The following is a 20,314-nucleotide window of genomic DNA, read 5'->3' on the forward strand; positions in this document are numbered from 1 at the left end:
CCTCCAGTGTGTATGGTAGGATGGAGAATTCACTGGCTAGAGACAGTAATGGGGACAGCGTGAGTCCACAGCCAGTGCCCGGTGATGTTCCTGCCAGAGGCTGATGCCAGCCCTCATCCTGGGACTATCTATCCATTTCACATTAAACAACTATGGCATGAAATAGATGGATGGCTCTTGAAAATCTTAGATGATATGCTCCCAATCCTGTGATGTGTACTTACAAATTGTCCTCCTGAGTCCCAGAACTAACAATGTTTGCTTATGTCTCATCTCTTCAGGTGACTACCAGGATGGGGAGAAAATTGGTTTCTCTGTGTATCTTGGAGAATATTTCAGTCTTCGCTTCTCTTTAGATGGAAGTGTGATGCAGGAAGACAAAAGGTACCTGTGGGAACAAATATTCCAGAAGAAAAAAAACTGATGCTTTTTGTGTGTCATGTTCTGCGAAATTACTGTTTTTGTTCACAGGGTTTCCATACCTTTTGCCTCAAATGGCATATTTGTAGAGAAGGAGGCAGGTTATTATAAAATATCCAGCGACGAGCATGGCTTTGTGGTGAAGATTGATATCAGCGGGAATATTCAGATACTCCTTCAAGAAAAGCACTATAATAAGACCTGTGGGTTGTGTGGCAACTTTAATAAATTTCCTGAAGATGACTTTAGAACCCAGGAAGGTAAGACTACAACTGATTGTATTTTAATGTATGCTCTGCACACTTTTCCTGATGGGTGATTCAACAAAGATTTTGCTGATGCAGCAAAATGTTTCTACAAAACCTGTCAGGTACCTCGTCTTGATGCGCCAAAAAGCTATCTGACTAAGTTCTTTCATCTTCCTTTCTCCTGAAAAGAAATTGCTGTCACATCTCATTCCTGAGCAAAGCCCAGAAGTCTGAATTTAACACTTTTAGAAACCTTGAATCTTGAAATACAAAGATAAAGCCACAGGCTAAACAATGTACAATATAATGTGTGGGGAGACCGACTGGGAGAAGATCCAGCAAAAAACATGTGAGAAATATTTGTTGATTCAATTTCTAATTTTTCATGGGTTAGACAAATGGGAGTAAGAATAGGTAGTGTTGCAATAGCAGAATATTAAATCCTGGGGGTTGTTACTGGCAGGTTTGTACTTGGATTTGGCATGGGATGCTGCTCTATAAAGTGGTTACCTTTTCAATGCCATTTTCCTGTCTGTATGGGCTGTTGGATTGGAGGTGCAACTTGTATCACACCAATTCCTAATGAGAGGGAGAGACAAGATTGCTTTTGCTGCTCTATACACCGTTGTGCAAAGTCTGCCAGTGTGGGTGAAGACTAAGAGTTTGGAAAAGCCCTGAGTATGACTTTGAAGGACCGATCTTGATTTGTGGTATTTCAGAGCGTCTTTTAATTGTTAGCACTTACCTGAAGAGGAAAGATTTAGAGTAAAGTTAATTAATACATTGATATGTTAAATTGATAATGTAAAGTATGTATTAAAAATAAATGACACAGAAAATAGAAAGGGAGACAAAGCAACTTGGAGAAGAGCCTGGCAGTGCTCCAGGAATGTGTCTTACTGACACTTGGGATCCATCAGCATAGCTTCAATGTACAGAAAAAAACCTGATTTCATATTATGCTAAAATGATTGGTCAGTCCTTCAGCAATGTAAATAATAAGAAACAAACTCAGCTCACAGAATTGCTTGGCAAGGCTTGGATACCTTGATGTCTCAATGTGTTGAGATCTGAAGTTTTCATCTTTTTCTTGAGACAATAAATTGGGGTGAGACTCTTATAAAAAGCATTTTACCATTGGGGATCCAAATGAGCAGAAAAGGAGACTGTATTGCTTTGGACTGTTCAAATATAAAAGATTCCCTTCTGCTGCTCATGTTTAAATGTGTTTCATGCTGTGTTTGTTTAACATGCTGGAGACTGTATCCTCCCTCTTAAAAAAGCAGTGCTTTCACAACCACAGATTTTTGAATGTAATGAGCTACATGGCAGGGTCACTGCTTGGAAGAGCTGAAAAATAATAGAGAAGGTGACTGAGAACATGCATAGCTCTTACTGTATGAGGAAAGCCCTGACTTCTGTAACCTGCATGGACATACAGATTTGTGATGTTAGCCTGAAGAATAGAATTGTATCTCAGCAATTCTGCCAATATTTTACTCTGATACGAGAGACCTTTCATTTAAACTAATTTGGAAGGAATTAGAATTAGCTATGTTTGAATTTGTTGTATCAGTGAGGGACGTCACTACGCCCACACGTTGTTTGTCTCCTTGGCAGCTCTGCTGGTAGGGTGGTTCATATGAGCGTTTCTTAACTTGCTCCCAGTAGAATCAAGTTTTGATTAATTTGGATCAATTTTTTTTGGTAAATTGTTGAAGCTAACTTCCAGGTGAAGGGCAACACAAGCAGCTGGGGGAGGTAATATTCTTTAAATGAAAGATGTAGGCAGTCTATTGGTAACCTATGAAGCAGTTTACCCTTTTCTTTCCACTGCAGTTTTTATTTGCTCTCATTTTAGCATGATTAGATCTCATAAAGGTCAACCCAACCCAGGATGTAAGCTTCATGTAATGACTTGGCAATCTGAGGGCACTGAAATGTTACCTTACGGTTGCTGGCAGACTGAACTCTCCTGTTGTAATGTCCATTGCTTCCTGTTAAAATCTGGGCATATTTTGATTTATCAGATTGGGCCCTTAGTTCTAATCCAATAGATATATTTCTGGGCTAGCTTTGTATTGATAATAAATACAGTAAGATCTTTGAGCTTCAGAACAATATGCAATGGAAGCACAGTGAGCAAAGGAAAAAGACAACAATCTAATGTTGCCAAGATTACAGGCTCTCGTCTGGAAACCCCTGGGGAGCACTAAGCAGATCTGAATTTCAGAGGCAAAGGAAGAGAGATGATGCTAGAGGTTATGCATCGGGTATTGTGCTACAGCCAATGAGCTTGCCAGATATCTGAGATGTGTTAAACCTTCCTCCATTTTTTATTTTAAGGTTGGGCAGGCACCTCAAGATAGAATAGCCGTTAAACTGTTTTGATTTACACTGAAATGGTAACCTGTCTGGTTGCTAATAGTTCTTGCCTGGTAAGACAGGAGCCTATAAGAACCAGTGCGACGGAAAGAGGTCTGCAGCTGAAATATTTTCTTCTGTCTCACACAGTTTAAAAGCTAATGCAGTACTTTTGTATCATCTTTGCATCTGCTTGCATAGGAGGAAACTCATGTGACTTGATGGCCCATTTCTAGGGCTTCTTTGTGGCACCAGAGGACAAGATCCCAAAGTTGTGCAGAAGTTTGAGTTGTCATAGATAGAACCTAGCCCCTAAACTGTCTTTTGTGTAGTATGACACATTTTGTCATGGTTTCAACAAAATGGCAATGTTTATGTTGAAAACATGACGTTTCTGTATTTTAGGAAAAAAACCCTGTGGTTTAATAACACAGAGAGTTAATTTGGTTTGCTCCTAAGAAAGTGAATTATGATATATAACTTCATTAATGATATTTGTATTGTTTTGGGATGGTGGTGAAATAAGAGGGGAAGCACCTGCTGTATTACTGGACATTACCACTTACAGCAAGTAAATAAAGGAGGCGTGAAGGAAAGGGTGTTTAAACTAAGTGAACAGTGTGTAAGTGTTTTTCTTTTTTCTTGAAACACTTATACTCATATTCTATAATCTATCCAATCATGTGGTATTCTCATAGCACTTTTATGACTTCTCACTGTGTTGTGGTGTGGAAACTGAGAACTGATAGTCTGAGAGGATAACATACCTTCCTTCTGTATACACTTTTGATGCTCAGTTATTGAGGTTCTAGAGGTCTCAGTTACATGTCTCAAGCTATGATACCCTAGCAAATTAACATTGGTAGGACCCAGCTTTGAAGGTAGTAGCCTTAGGCAGTAGCTCTTGAACTTCAAAAAAGAAAAGAAAAAGTTTCCCCAATAAGTTTCAGAGTTGCAGACACACACAGACAGAGGATGGGGTGCTGAGTCACTCATTGACATAGTCGGTTACTAAACTAGTTCATCCTGCAGAGAAGTGTTCATGTCCTGTTGAGACTTACAAACAAGTTTGATTATGTTGTCCTTGGTTGATTATTCATTGAGTTTGGCGGTAGAAACAAGCTAGCTGTCCCTTCAGAGTTTGTTCTCGCACTTTAAGCATAACTAAAATATAAAAAAGTTCTCAGAGGCTCTTCAGAGTTTTTTGTTAGTTTCTTTTTCCCCTAGATCCTAATGAAGGAGTTAATTTCTCCTCTTTTTCCTGCCAGCTAGGCTCTCATCCTTTATAGCCAATCCTGTGAATGCTTCCAAGACTTGGTAATTGAACAGGCTCTGCTTTCTGACATCTTCATTTCTAACTGGTTGCCAGTCTTTGCTCATATCAGAAACATGCAGCTGAGTCCCTTCTAGATGCTCAGATTTGATCTATTTGGCAGCCTTCAGCCCATGACATTTGAGTGTCTCATGATCATTGCCATGAGCCTTTTGCCATTGGGGATCCAAAGCACAGGCCAGAAGAGATGGCTTACATAATACTACAGAGTAAATCCGATACAACGCAGGCAACTGGATTCTGAAATCTCCTCAGGGCACGCGCGCATGAGCAAGTTGCCAAAATCCCATAGCCTTGCGGCATGTTAGTGGTCAAAGGGCATGCTCTTACCTTGCAGAAAGAGTAAGGTAATCTCTCCCCAATGTCAGAGGCTGCAGTGCAAGCCCATGGAGGTTATTAGTGTGCCTGTAGCCTCAGTCTTTGCCTTGTACTCTTATCGTTGAGGTGTCTCACAGTGATATTGCTGTGATAGGCACTTGGACCTCTAGGTCATCGTTAAAGTTTATTTGTGCAGAAGAGCTCATTCAAGCCCAACACAGGAATATTAATCCATCATTTTGTTATTTGCGCATGTTACACACTTCTAGCATTACAGAAGAAAAAAAACAAACAACAATCCAAATTAATCCAGTGTCCCATTATGCTTTTCTTGGCACTGGAAGGAAGCATATTTCTGGGAATCTGTCTTCAAATTACAAAGACATTAATGATAAAACAATACCCATGGCTAATTTTGGATAAAGGCTTGATATTCTGAGCCTGCTCCAGCTGTCAGCAACGTATTTCAGCCTTTTAAGCTACTGAAATACGGAATATATAATGCCACTGGAGAGTGAATATAGGTTAAACAGGTAGAAGCAGACAGTATCTGCAAGGAAAAATCCGATGTTTCAGGCATGCATATGACTGAATATGCAACTTCCCTGTGTGTAGTACCTGTTCACCAGACGCTTTTAAAGCACGTTCCAAACTCACAGTGTCGGTAGTGCAGATAATTTTTTTTTTTTTTCCCTTAAAAAATAAACAAAAGTTTTTGTCATTCAGACATTCAAACTTTTTGGAATTTTAAAGGATATTAGTAATTTGATTTTAGGCAAGCTTAATTTTTTTGTTTGGCCTAAGTAAATAATCTCATTTTCTTTCTTGCATTTTAATTTGAAAGCAAAGGGGATAGATTCACAAAGGAATTTAACTGTCATTTATAAACAGTACAGATTAAGACTTGCCTTGTACCTCTCTTCATTGTATAGCATTCATCTAAGATGCCAGAAAGCTGCATTCATAACCCACTGACTTTATTCAGAGTCTGGAATTAAAATTAAATGTTCTTGTTGTGAGAAGCATGCCTTTCATCACTGGCTGTAGAGTTTTGGAGGTGACTTTTTCCCCTCTCGTGTTTAATATTATTAATTTTATATTCATTGATCCAGAGAGGGCAGGGAAGACTTTATAGCCCATGACTTCAACATTTCATATAATTAATTTTGTCCAAACTGTGGATCAATTTTTGGTCAACCTTGCCAATAGTTTTGCTTGTCTGGAACCATGTACTAAACCATGTAAAACCATGTAAAAACAAACAAACAAAAAAACCCCATTGCTTGGGAAATAACTGATGTGTGTAAGTCTACACACCTCTACTCACAGTATTGTAGTGTCTTGAACAAATTCTTGCATATATTTTACAGATGAGTTAACAGACCCTGGGAGAGTTAACCTGATGGGCCTGGGGCCATATGGAAAATCTGCAGGAGGTCCAGGGAGGGAGGTCAGGGGTCCTGTCTCCCACTCCCGTGCCTTGAGAGCGAGGTGGTTATTGCTAATGCTTTGCCTTGTCTGACCATCAATCTCAAAGTAAACAAGCAGCATACTAGCTTCAGATTTCAAAAGGAACTGGTGATTTTGAGACACAGATATCATAATGAACGCTGATTGGTTTTTTTTCTGTCAAGACTGAACATCACCTATCTGAAGATCAGATAAGTGAAAGCAACTGTTTTGACAAAAAAAAAAAAAAGTAAAAGGGAGGGGAGGATTCTTACCTAAAACATATCAGCGTGGTGTGTAGGTTTGGTTTGTTTGTTTTTGGTGTTGTGTTTTTGTGGTTTTTTTTTTTTTTTTTTTTTTTTTTTTTTTCTCTCTCCAAAGCAACAGAGACATGAAGGCAGCAATTAGAGCACTAAAATCATAGTCCAACAGAACGCCCACGGAGGCCCTACCTGCTGCTCAGGTGGTAGTGCATGGCCCTCTCCTGGAGGACCTTAGCAGGGTCATCAAAGTGGTGGGATATTTCTGGGTCATAGGGAGAAGGTGAGATTTGGGTTGTGCTTTAATAGCTGCCTCCTGAACCCATCTTGTATCCTAAAAGGAGACTGCATGCTAACTAGCTGCCTGGGGATCTCTGCTGCTGAGCAGCCAGTTCACATGCTGGTACCAGTCTGTACTTACAGTCTCTGTCAGGCACTGTTTCTGCAAGTGCTTGTCTTGGATCCAACTTTGTTTTCATTACATTTTGTGACAACGTCTATTTTCAGTGCGCTTTCCTGCAAGACTTGGGCAAAACAAGTGTTTTAGAAAAAATCCCACCCGGGCCGTTTGGAGGGTTTCTGGGTGTAGGGTTCTGATGAGCCCTGGCTAGAAATTGTTTCTCCAGAAACTTGGCTGCTTAGGCAAAGAACAAAAACCAAACATGGAAGAAACAGAAGTAAAACAAAACTGTGCTGTGCATCTGCCCGAGTGAGGAGACTGTGTGTCGTGAATGCTCAGGGGAGGGATGGGGAAAGGCAGAGGGAGGGACATCCAAGAGATTTATACCTCAGATGCTGTGGCAGGAATTGATCAAGATTCGGGACAGGCTGAAATCAAATAAAGAGCCTCTCACTAGCTGGGGGGAAGACTGATCAGCTAAGCCAAAGGAGTTTTAAGAAAGAATCAGGTTGTCAAAAAGGACCGTAGGAGAGGAGTGCAGTTGTGCTGCCTGGTGGGTGTGCAGTGCCAGCGCAGGCAGCTGAGCTGCCCAGCTGCTCCGTTAATAGGATCACCTGCGCACTTAAGAAATCCCGTGCATTTTTAGGCTGTTTTTGTTGTGTTGTCACTTCTACTGCCTTTCCTTTCTTACCCCCTCATGTCCTTCAGCAGAAGGAAATGGAGGTGTCGGGTGAAAGGTGATGATGGTGGTGGAAGCTGCTCTTCCCTCTGCCCAGAGCAGTCAGATGTGCTGGGGACAATTTTCCCTTCCTGCTTTTCTTCCTGCAGCCTCATCAAGTAGATGAAGTATTTGAGAATCACCACACTGATCAATAGGGCATGTAACACAGAGTATGGCTTGAAGAGTCCTCTCTAAAGTAACTCTCTGCAGAAATACCTTATCCCTATGACTCCAATTTGTAAGCAGCTCAGTGGCCCCAGGGTCACTTCATACTTTCATGCTAGAGCTCTTCTGACGGTCAGTGAAACCTCCAAGTCCAACTGCTTTTTACCTTTCCAGGAGTATGGAGCCCGTTGTACTGCATGTTTGTAAAGCTGCTCATTCAAGGAAGATACAGCTTCCAATGAATCAGTACTGTGGGAAGCAAAACCTGATGATATTCAATGAGGCACTGTGTGTCTTTAGTGACTGCATTGTTTAGTGTTGAGAACTGTTTCTGGGGAAAAGCAGGCTGGCAAGTGTGCATGCAAAGTTTTGCAACGCTGTCATTTTAAAGTCATAGTGCCTCTCCAGCCCTTCATCTGTTGCCATAGGTCACTTAAGGCTACACTGAACAAATCACAAGAAAAATACACTGCCAACTGATCTCTCTTAATTCATTATTATCCTAGATTTTTACTGTCGTATGTTGAGGAGGCTTACCTCGGGCAGGACCTTGAGCTATTGAGCAAACCCAAATTGATCAAGTATTGCCTGTTCCAAACAGCTTGTAGCTTAGTTTAAGGGCCCCAGGACTTTGCAAGGAGGAAGAACTGTCCTGGCAAGTTGTTGGCAAATCGATCGTGCCTGTGGAATGGTCTGCTAGTAAACAGACAGGCGCTGGCAACAAGAGGGTTTGAAGAGCAGGTTCCAAAAAAACCCTGAACAACCCCACAGAAATTTTGACGTTATTTATTTTGAAAAAATTCTACCTGAAAGTATTGATCATAGAATACAGCAGAAGAGTTAAAATAGCCCTTTTATGCAACATTTGTATTTTAGCTACTTAAGAGGTAGAGATTTACATGCACCACAGATGAAAAAATCTAATAAAGGGAGAGAAACGAAAAAAGAGGTGACCAGCATTTCAGGGCCAACAGTAGTCCCAACATTCAAATCTTAACTTGTGAGTAAATGAGGATCTGGTCGTACCTGCCAGTGGGAAGCTCAACATGGCCGTGCATTCAGAGCCAGGGGAACACTAGTTCAGGGCAGAGCCCATCTCTTAGTTACTGTTAGTGTAAGACTGCATTTGTGCAAATAAAAGGCAATGTATTTAATTTGACATCTTGCTTCTCATCAGACTAGATTTCATCGTTACTCTAATCTTTACAATTTGTGGTAAACTAAAGGGTGGTGTTCTTTTTGTTGCTGTGTTTTTCTTTTCCTCTGCTCAGTCCTGGCTCCATAGATGAAAATTCCATGCTGTTAACCACCTTTTACCTGTCATCTTTCCTTGGAGTCTTCCTCCTTTGATATCTGCTGTGGGCCTAATGTATGCTATATTTATGAGTCCCTAATTTCTAGTTACTAGTAAAGTCTACTAAAGTCTACTGGTTTTATTACATCTCCCTTAGCATTCTCAGTGTAGTTTTCATGAGTAGTAACTTTTAGGAAAAATTTTAGTGTTCAGTATATTCTGTGTGTTTGTACTTAATGTACAGCACATAGCTCAATGACATTCTTATTATATATACTTATATATAATATATTATAAAAATATTATATAGTTATATTTAGAAAGCATTTTGTCTGTTTTCCAGATACAGTCAGGGTCATATTTCAACATATTTTTGCATAAGTTCTTGGGAATGTGTTAATAGCGGCAACTGATATTCTCACATGCAACACAATAGGGTTTTAAAAAGCAAAGTTACAGAACTAAAAGAGAGTCATGACACTAACTATTCTGTAGCAGGTACCCTCAGAAGAAAGCAGAGGTAGTCCTCTAATCAGCCAGGCAATGGGAGGCAAAAGGGGAGGAGGATACATTCCCTTTCTGGGAGGATCCCTGTTCTCAGAAGGGTGGAGCAAGAGAAGCAGAGGCATGGCTTTCTGTCTCCCGGGAAGCAGCAGCCATACAGATTAACTATTTCAGTTTTGCTTTTATACAAACTGAGAGCAAATGTTGCCATGTCTGGGCCAGGAGCTGCTTGTAATAGGAAAAAAGAGCATGTTTCAGGACAGCTTAGATGGTATGATCATGGGCCCAAGCAGTTATGGTGTACGTCAAGTTTCTTTGCAAACAAGATTTAGTTTCAGACCGAAGGAGAAAACCAAGGCTAGCTGGTATCAGGAATGTTAATACTTTCATTGGTTAGGAGCACAACTTCATTTTGTTTCCCTCTCTAATAATGTTTTATGTTGTATTGACAACTTTTAAATAGTAGGAAAATGTGTGGGCGTGCTTAGGCTTCTGCAGATTATAGCTGACCAGCAAATAACTCCTACCATGTTCATACAGGTGTGATAAGTGCTGGGAGCTGCCTTCTGCAGGCTTTAGTCTGTCCTTGAGCTCAGAGAGGTCCTCTGTAGGAGTCAGTCCAGATCACCGAAAAGTGGCTTTTCTACAGCCATAGAGTTGTTTGGGTTGGAAGGGACCTTAAAGATCATCTAGTTCCAACCCCCCTGCCATGGGCAGGGACACCTCCCACTAGACCAGGTTGCTCAAAGCCCCCTCCAGCCTGGCCTTGAACACCTCCAGGGGTGGGGCTTCTGCAACTTCCCTGGGCAACTTGTTCCAGTGTCTCACCACCCTCAGAGTAAACTTCTTCCTAATATCTAACCTAAATCTACCCTCTTTCAGTTTAAAACTGTTACCCCTCATCCTATTGCTACACTCCCTGATAAAACAATCCCTCCCCATCTTTTCTGTAGGCCCCCTTTAAGTACTGGAAGGCTGCTATAAGGTCTCCCCGGAGCCTCCTCTTCTCCAGGCTGAACAAGCCCAACTTTGTCATCCTGTCCTCATAGGAGAGGTGCTCCAGCCCTCTATCATCTTTGTGGCCCTCCTCTGGCCTTGCTCCAACAGGTCCGTGTTCTTCTTATGTGGGGGGCCCCAGAGCTGGACGCAGTACTCCACGTGTGGTCTCACCAGAGTGGAGTAGAGGGGCAGAATCACCTCCCTTGACCTGCTGGCGACGCTGCTTTTGATGCAGCCCAGGGTACAGCTGGCTTTCTGGGGTGCAGGCACATATTGCCAGCTCATGTTGAGCTTATTAACCAACACTCCCAAGTCCTTCTCCTCAGGTCTGCTCTCAATCCATTCTCCATGCCACCTGTATTTGTGCTTGGGATTGCCCCGACCCAGGTGCAGGACCTTGCACTTGGCCTGGTTGAATGTATTTGGATTAGAAATTAATTTGCTACGACAATTTTTATTTTTAAAAATAGCTTTCACCAGACTGTCACCCTGATAGTAGCCAATAATGACCTCAAACCCCTAAACAGCCATGTGCTTCTTTTCTTCATTCACAGGGACCCTCGTGGGAAACAGTTACGATTTTGCAAATTCCTGGGCTTTGCACAGTGAAAACAAGCGGTGCAAGAGAGTGCAGACTCCAAGCAGCACATGCAACATTTCATCTGATATTGCAGAGAAGGTTAGTCCTGCAAGATACCATTCTGGTTTCGGTCCTCCCCTACCTGAAGGCAGCTTGCTTCCTTGAATCCATGTCTGTACCTAACGTGGTTCTCCCTCACCAAGTGGTTAGGATGCAAGGCATGGGAGGTACCTGTTTTGAGTTTGTGAGGTACAGCGTGGTCTGAGATAGCTATGCTGGGCACTGCTCTTGCCGCTGCACTGGAACAAGGTGCGTGGCTCCTTGTCTAGCCCGGCAGGAGTTAACCACAGGGCTGGCGGTGGCCTGGCCATACGTAGGTCCCTGCTGTGGTGCAGCAGGTCAGGTGCAGGCAGAAGGTGCGAGTGACACATCTGCAGCACACGCCTGTGCTGTCTGTGGGTGCTCCCAGCCTCTTCGTGAGCCAGCGTGGGGCTGGATGCAGGATGCAGCTGTGTGCTTGTGGTTCCTGAGCTGGTAATGATGTGCCCTCCCTGCAGCCTCTGGCTGGTGCTCACAGGAGGATTTCTGTGTTGGGCTGCCCAGTGCTGTAGAGAAGTGACCTTGGATGTTCCATGTTATGACTGATGCCTTATTTACTGCAGTCTTACGAAAGGAACAGTTTACTTACTAGTTAGCGAATGCAATTCTTCTCTCCTACTGCACCCTGCATGTCGCTATTCTTTCTAAAACTGTGATACATACACCCCCCTCTTCCTCTCCCCCTCCCAAAAAAACCCCAAACCCAACACACAAACATCCAACAGATAAATAAAGAAACCAACACCTCATTTGAGCCTGAAGTGTGAGCTGCTGCCAAAGAAACTTGGATATTACTTGGGAAAGGTGTGTTTAAATGGTACCTGTAGAATGAGGTAGTTAATTCCCTCTCTGATTCTGCCAGCAGGGAAGCCTCTGTGGGCACCACCACTGCAAATAGTATTCGTGAATGTGTTGTAGCTCACATACCTGGAGTCACCAGAGTGGGAATATGGTTCGGCCAGGCTGTTTTTGACAGAGGAGATGTTCTCTGGAGGTGTTGCAAAGGCTCTGTGCCACCAGGCTATTTCCCTTGTCAGGAGGAGATTCCTTCAGCTATGCATATAGATAGTAGCTCTGATTTATTAAACACAGAACTGCTTGTCTCAGCCAACTCTGTGACCACCTTTGCTGCATCAACCTTTTTCTTCTCTTCTTTTATGTATCTTCTTTTCTCTCTTTTTCTTCTGTTAACAAGGAACAACATGTTCCTTGTTTCCTTTAGACACAGGACGGACATACACAGATGGTCACCAGTTGAGGGAGGAGTATATACTGACTGCATGTGGTATTACAGGTTATGATTGTGGTGGTAAATTGAGTCTTCATCCATTGAGGGTTTGCATCTGATCTCATGTACTCTGTTGTAAATCAGAATGATCTGGTGGAGGCCAGATTTAGATTTAGACAGAGTAACTGATGCCAAAATTTAGCTCTTAGTTTCTTGCTATACAAGTCCTGTAGACCGATACTTGGTAAATTAGGCTGAAATAATTTCTCAAGAGTAGTAGCACTTCCTGGAACAGATCTACTCTGTGGCTATTTTGAACGTTGGTTTCCTAGTTAGCTGGAAAAAGCTAAGACTTGGACAAGCTTGCAAACTTCTGACTATTTACCGTTCCACTAAGCTTTTGAACGGGGATGCTTGTATTAGATATGTTCTGAAATTCAGCAAAGTGTGCTCGTGTGCCTTAGCACTACATCTTCAGCCTCACAGCCTGCAAACTTGGCTGAGGAAATACAGAGGTGATTTTAAGTTGTAGATCTCCAGCCTATGCTTCTTGCTTGAGACAGTGTGTGTGGGACATTTCTGTTGGGGTCTGGACTGATGGAACTTGAGCAATGATTTCTGGTGCCGAGAATGTGACCAAAGCCTGAGGGGAACCTAGCTGAGATGTTTTTTGAGGGGCAGGACTGTGTTTTAAATTTGCTTAAAGGTCTAGAGAAGGGATGGATCTTGCGACTGGCTGTGGCCGCTGGAATTTTATCTATTCAGGCAAGTTTAATATTTAGAAAATGTCAACATTGTAACTGAGGCCAGGGAGCGGCATGCAGGATGAAATCCTCTCTGATGCGTAGACCGCAACTGAAGTGAGTTTTATACAGATCACGTTAAATATTGATGCTTGGATAAAGTTTGCGCTCCCACAAACTGGGTGAAATTATCTTCTCTCTCGTGTAAGTTCATGAGCTCACAGCATTTAACATTGGCTTAATTTATGCACTGTGCAAGAATAAACACGGTGCTATTAATAGAAGTCCAGCCAAAGGAGTGCCTGTTGAAGAATGCAGGGCTTTTTAATAGCGTGCTTTGTTTGCTTTGCTTCAGCTTCAGGAATGTAAATCTCCCTCTTCTCCCAGGCTCCCTCCCCACCAGGCGGTCAGCTGCTAGGTGAGGAAAACAACAGCTTTGGTTCAGTGTGGTCCTCCTGCCCCGTCCCCGGACCGGGGTAGAACTGCCGTTTTCTTTGCCCTCTCTGCCCCACCTCCCTCAGCAGTCTTGCAGAAATGGCTTCTGACTTCTTTGCAAGATGCCGTCAAGCTAGAAAGCCCTGTTGCTCTTTTGTCTTTAAATGATAGAAGACACAGGCAATTTTGTGTTCTTTAATACGGAAGAACTCTTGTCTCAATTAATAGCATAAGAGTAAGAGCTGACAGTCTTGACTCTCCTCACACGCTTCCCCTGCTGTTGCTCTGGACCCATCCCTGCCCTCCACCTCCAAAGCACATATGCACTTACATGTGTTTGACTACTGCTCTGCCTGCAGATATGATTTCTTTTCAGGTATATGTATTCCCTTCCTAAGGCAGGATGCAGCTTGGCATCTGCACGGTGGGGTTGCCTGTTGGCTACCTTGTCTTGTGATCTGGAGAGCATGCCAAACTGGGTAGTGTTGGAGGAGGGAGGGAGCTTCAGCCTCCCTACCATGCCCTGCCCTCTCCCGCTGCTGTTTAAATAGTTACCAAAAAGAATGAGCATCTCTGTGTTGTCTGATCCATTTTTTCACCACTTGGATGTGATGACTTAGACTACCTGTTTATTGAAGTTGTTGTTAGGTGACCCTGCTCTGGCGGGGGGTGGGGGGTTGGACTAGATGATCTCCAGAGGTCCCTTCCAAGCCTGATTCTGTGATTCTGTGAAGTACAGCAATCTAATAGTCTCTCAGATAAACAACAGTATGGGTAACGTGGATTTTGAAGTATAAAATGGAGTGAATAACTGTGGTAATGAGGCAGCTGTAAAAACAAGAATAGACATGTTTTAAAGCATTGCAATTGATTTATGTGTTCGTGTAAGTTACCTTTATTTTCTAGATTCCACCTTTAATAGGTGCATGGAGATCACAGTTCACTGTATGCTTTTTTTTTTTTCATTCATTTTTTTCATTCAACTAAATTCTGCTCTTGCTGAACTTCAGCTCTTGCTGTGGTTGGTAAGAAATAGTCCCACTGATGTCCCATGAATACTTCCATAAGCAGTAAAGAAATAGCATTTATCCCCAGATCTGAAAGCAAGGCCACAAGCAGATCCAACAAAGACATGGGCCTATGATACTGTAATACATTTTAAGGGTGAACACGAGGCCTACTATATCTAAAATCTCATTTTTTTTTCTGCTCCTGAAATACACAGTTAGCTAAATCAACATTCAAGTGAAGTGACTTCTGTCAGTTGTTATTGTGTTTGCTCAAACATATAGCAAGCATTTGGTGTACTAAACATATTGACTTTGTGTGCTTTTTACTTGGAAAGATGGGAGGCTAAATCATTATTCCTTTGAGTGAACCAAAAGATGATGTACTCTGAAAAACTATACCAAATTATGGCACCAAAACATACCCTTCCTGAATGATCTGGAAACCACTTCTGTGTACACCATAAGGTTTAAATTCAAGGGGATGAGAGGGTGTCTCTGCTTTCTTCTGTTAACTTTTTAGGTTATATCCCTTTAATGGCAATTGTGAAGCAATAGATGAATGCAGTTTATGCAGCAGCAGAAGGCAATGCCACAAAAATTGGAAGAATGTACAAAATTCCACCTACAGCTCTGTGTGGTGGGACTACGGCAGAAAGAAGGTCAGCAAGTTTGCAGTCGATAGGGGTTGTCAGTGCCAGGACACCGCCAACCCATTTAAAGAAACACTTAAAATAGAACTCATGCAGAAATCAGGGGAGAAGTTTCAAGACTTTCACTTGTGTTTTGGGTACTGCAGTCAGTTCTGCTAGTTTTAATCTTACACCCTCTGTACCTCTAAGCACTATTTCAGCCCGAGGCTTCACTCCCTGGTCTGTTGGGTTTAGATGTTTCTTTGTCTGTGTGGAGCCGCTTGCAGGACTGTTGCTGCATGAACAGGAATGCTACAGCAGTGAGTGAGACTGCTGGTACCTGGTGCAGTGTCCCCTAAACTGAAGAACAAGGATCTCTCTTAGTTCAGCCTGACTGCTCAGATTTAAAGAAAGGAAGGAGGGAAACTAAAAATAACTTGCAGAATGGTTTAAGTCGGAAGAGACCATTGGAGGCCAACCCTCTGCTTGCAACAGGGCCATACTAGGTCAGATTGCTCAAGGCCTTGTCCACTTACTTTCCAAATATCTTTAAGGGTGGTGGTTCTACAGCATCTCTGGACACTTGTTCCAGTCTGTCACCAGCATCATGGTGAAATTTTTTTTTGGTTTTGTATCTAATTGGATTTACCCATACTTCAGCTTATGTCCATTAATTCGTCACAGTAGTTGAGATATGTCTAAAAGATGGGAAATTTTAAGCTATAACTTCTTGTATGAAGTCACTGGAAAAGCTGAAGCCGTTTGAATGGGAAAACTTCACATAGAAATCAACAAACAGTTCATTGTCTCTAACATATACTGCTTAGTTTCTTGATAATCAGCTAGAGCTCAGTCATTAGATATGTTCTTACTGAACAAGACCAAGACCAGAAAACACTATGGGGGGGGGAGAAAAAAGGGCTTTTACTTTTTTTTTTTGGTGGAATCTACTTTTTTTTTTTTCCTGACACATCTGACATTAACTGGTATGTAATAAATATGGTCATAAAAGACTGGTTTCTACTTGCTTTACTGTTACCTTGTGTTTAGTGGAATATACAGAGTCTGAGTTCTGTTGCAGCATAGGTTGCCCAGAGAAGTTGTGGAAGCTCCATCCCTGGAGGTGTTCAAGGCCAGGCTGGATGGGGCTTTGCGCAACCTGGTCTAGTGGGAAGTGTCCCTGCCTATGGCAGGGGGTTGGAACTAGATGATTTTCAAGGTCCATTCCAACCTAAACCATTCTATGATTCTATAACTGGTGAGGTGTTTACCTTTTTAACAAGACTTTTACCTTATAAAGAATGCTTATTAACACGGCCCCTAAATGGGCTTATTGCATATACTAGTTTTCTGTTGCATTTGATAGTATCTGGATCAAGTCTTTGATCCAGGAGTTGTGGCACTGCTCATCCTCTGAATGGCTCACTTTTGGTTATATCAGTTTCATCTTGAAGCGCTGCTTTAATAGCTTTTTTGGCTGCTTCTGTTGTTGTTACTTCCACTTTTAGGGCACTTTTTCAGCTTTCCATGCTTCTGTGCAGTCTTAGAGCAGCACCAACCACCATTTATGCAGTTCCTGCTCCCTTTGTTCTAGTCTTTTTTTGCCAGCTTGGTGGCTGCTGTCTGGACATCAGAATAATTCCAGGCTGGAGCTGCTTTTCTGGAGGAAATCATGTTCAGCTTTCTAATGACAGTCAGCGTTGCTTTAAGTTCCCTGAGGCCTTCGTCAGAAAGCTCAAAACCTCTTTGTGCATGTGGTTGTTCACTGAGTGCTTTGCTAAACTCTGAATATATTCCCAATGGGCCAGACATTTCTGGTTCATTTGTTTTCATAAGCAAGAAGTTCTCTCTCCGTTCAGACATGTACTAGCTTTAGCAGATCACCTGGACAAACCATCCTTTAGCAAAAGAAGTCTTTTCTATTCAGCAGTTTCCCTGTACAGGTGTACCATCTGCCATTCAGAGATATCTAGACATCTGAACTCTGAGTTTTTTACTCCCCATTTTTGATGTCCCCAAAAATGAAACCAAGACTTCTCTCTTTTTTTTTTTTTTTTAGCACAGCAACTCATATGTGCAGTCACATCAGATACTTGTTAAGGTATTCAGGAGTAATGCATCATTCCTGTGAACTATTCTGAAGAATATCTTCCCCGACCCCCATCCTATGTATAATACCTGAAATATACAGCATGGTTACATCTGCTTATATAAAACATTGACAAATAAGCAGAAGAAAGTTGTGCTTCAACATTGTGCTTGGGTTGTATCAGAAAGTCATTTTTATCACTTATCCAAACTCAGTGTCAACTTTTCAAAAAGTTGCTTTGAGGACCTCAGACTTACTGAACTGTGACATAACGCATATGTAAGAGAAAGTCTGAAAGCCTCCGTTGGTGAGCTTGACCATAAACTAAGTTTTCCTTAGGTTTTGTTTCACGTACAGCTAAGTTTCATCTTAGCTTGCTGCCATCTGAAAGGAGAGGTCTTGGTACCCCATCCCCCATATCACTGTACAGTCTTCTCCTTACACTAGCTGTCACCATGCTGATTTAACTCATGAGAATAGAAGAACAAATTGCTTTTCTTCCCTGGGTTATTTTTCTGCCATTTATCCGAGTTAAATTGACCTGTCATGCATTGGACAAGCCAGCAGGAGTGACAGGAACATTCAGTCAGAACTAGGTAACAAATTTGATTCCTTGGATTCCAATCAGACTCAGTCTTTCACTCTGAAACTTTGTTCCCTCGTTATCCAAAAGATGGTCTGGTCATTTTTCTTCCTAGGTACCCCGATTTTAAGTTCCTCTCCCTTGCTGTGCCTGTCTTCCTGGTACTCCAGACACCATCTGGTTCTTCACTGGGTAGGAAGCAGTTCTTTGCTTCCCTCCATTCGCTGACTGATTGACCGATATGTTTCTGCATGAAACTTCCCTTAAATGACACCCTACTTTATAATAACTAATACATTAATGTACCTCTGTGTATATATGGATGTGGTGAATAAATGGATGTAGCTCTTGACTATGATGTTGTTTAACTACATGGTGGTGTTGAATAACAACCATGATGTTCTTTAAAAACAGTGCTGACTGTTTGTAAAGGTTGGGTTTTCTCCTGTCTTCCTGAGACTATAGTAACTAATTGTGTCCCTTTTTCTCTCTCTCTTTCTACCTTTGCTCCTCACTTGTCGTGCAGGGCATCATGGAAACCTGCCAGCTGCTAAGAACATCTTTGACCTTCTCCCGGTGCCACCATCGAGTTGATCCAGAGCCATACATTGTTCTCTGTGAAAGAGACATCTGTGCCTGTACGCAGGGCATGGGCTGTCACTGCCCAGTGTTCCTTGATTATGCAAGAAGCTGTGGTCATGAAGGAGTGATTTTGGACATGTGGCCTGAAGAGAGCTCATGCAGTAAGCTGACAGGATTATTCCTCAGCTGCTTATCCCAAATGAGATCATGCCTGTCTTGCAGATTTATGTGCCGCTGCTAAAAGCAACTGATGCCTTTTTAGAATGTTGATTCAGGTTGATTCAGGCATGGCAGGTTAAAATCTGAAGTGCCTGTCACTTCCGTTTATCTGAAGTGCCTTTGCTCGCTCCCACTTTCAGCTTTCTATCCACCCACCTTTTTCTAGAAGAAGGGGGAAATTGTTTGAACCATATATGAAGAAGATCCTGAGCTGCTACAGGTCCTGCCGTGGTATAAAAGTCAGTGAAGTCTTATTTGATACACGAAGTTGTAGACTAGGATGTTGTTTAGCAGCTATTTCACGTGATTCAGACGCGTGATGTTACCCAGCCTGTACTTGTAAGTCAGCATCCTTGTGAAAGGCTCTCCTTAACAGTTTCTGTTAAAGACCATTGTTTCATCCTTTATTTACTGGGAACAATTAAATTGAAACGGAGATGCCTTTTTTAAGTCAAATTTTGTCTAGGTTAGAGACCCTGGTTGCACCTTGAAATGCTGCCTTTATTAGCCCAATTTTCTTGAGGTCAGAGGTCCTGATTGCATCTCTGTTAAGATTTTGCAATAAGGAAGTGCTTCAATTGCCTGGGATGGATTGCCTTTACAGAGGAAAGGTCATGTTTGCACCCAGCATCGATATACACATGTACTTCAATTGGAGAACCCTGGTTAAATACTTAAGCATACAAATGAATAATATAAAAAAAAAATAATCAATGCTCTAATATCATGTTCTCAATGATTTATCTCATGCTTTCTTCATTACACAGGAAGGACAATTTTCTCAGGATGTTTATGTAAATTGATTTCACAGGGTAACATGACTGATTTGTACTGACAACACTTTCTTCTGTGGTAAAGATATTCTTCTATTGGCCACCACTGAAGAAAACTGCACCTGCAGATTATGGTTAGGGCAGGAAGATATTGCCAACCACTTACTCAAGGGATTGTACACCAGAGGAAAGTCTTATTTCTAGCAGTCATTTGTTACCTTTCCATTGGGACATAGAAGCGATCTGATGAAAACTTGTCTCCCTGCTCCGAGTGCAAGCCAGAGAACCCATTTTTGCTAGGGCTGTCAGTAAAACTAGGTAAAGCCATGACTGAAACTAACCCCTCTCTGCTCCCAGGAGCTGTAGAGCTCGTTTCTAACCCTTGACTTCACAAACCATGTTTTTCTGAGTCAGGAAAAAGAGAGGTGGCCTGCTGCCACAGCAGGAGCTTAATTTTCCATCACCCTTCATCTGTGCTGTGATGCTGTCTCAGGAGATGATGATGATGATAGTTGTATTAGAGGCATGCAGTGCTCTGCTGCGTTGGAAGGGCTCTAGTGCTGGGCACGCTGTACTAGTGCAAGCTGGTGCCCAAGCCCTGGAGCCAGAGAGAGCAAGACCACTCCTTCGTTACCCTCCCACCTCCTTCAACAGAGGATTTGCTGGGAAAGGGCAGGCTCTAATCTTTTCTTCCCACTCCAAGCCCACGCAGTCTTGCAGGTTATGTCTATGCATCAAAATGAAGGGATGGCTACAGCGTGTGCTTGCATAATGGCCTAACCTAGATATTGACAGCAGTGAAGATACCACAGCATGGGTGTTATCCTGTGCTGGCAATTCTCTGGAAGGAGGAGGATGGGATTTCAGAG

At 42.3% G+C, this 20,314-nt stretch overlaps 1 protein-coding gene across 1 annotated transcript in view; it reads left to right on the forward strand.

Annotated features, from left to right (window-relative positions):
- Positions 1 to 20,314, forward strand: part of VWF (von Willebrand factor) — a 145,950-nt gene that overhangs the window by 3,884 nt on the left and 121,752 nt on the right. The window contains exons 4-7 of the mRNA XM_009887451.1: positions 282 to 384; positions 472 to 680; positions 11,030 to 11,154; positions 18,398 to 18,614. Of these exons, the coding sequence (XP_009885753.1) occupies positions 282 to 384; positions 472 to 680; positions 11,030 to 11,154; positions 18,398 to 18,614 (654 nt within the window). The remainder of the gene's footprint in view (positions 1 to 281; positions 385 to 471; positions 681 to 11,029; positions 11,155 to 18,397; positions 18,615 to 20,314) is intronic.

The sequence above is a fragment of the Charadrius vociferus genome, unplaced genomic scaffold, assembly GCF_000708025.1.
Source record: "Charadrius vociferus isolate BGI_N301 unplaced genomic scaffold, ASM70802v2 scaffold116, whole genome shotgun sequence".
Classification (NCBI taxonomy): Eukaryota; Metazoa; Chordata; class Aves; order Charadriiformes; family Charadriidae; genus Charadrius; species Charadrius vociferus.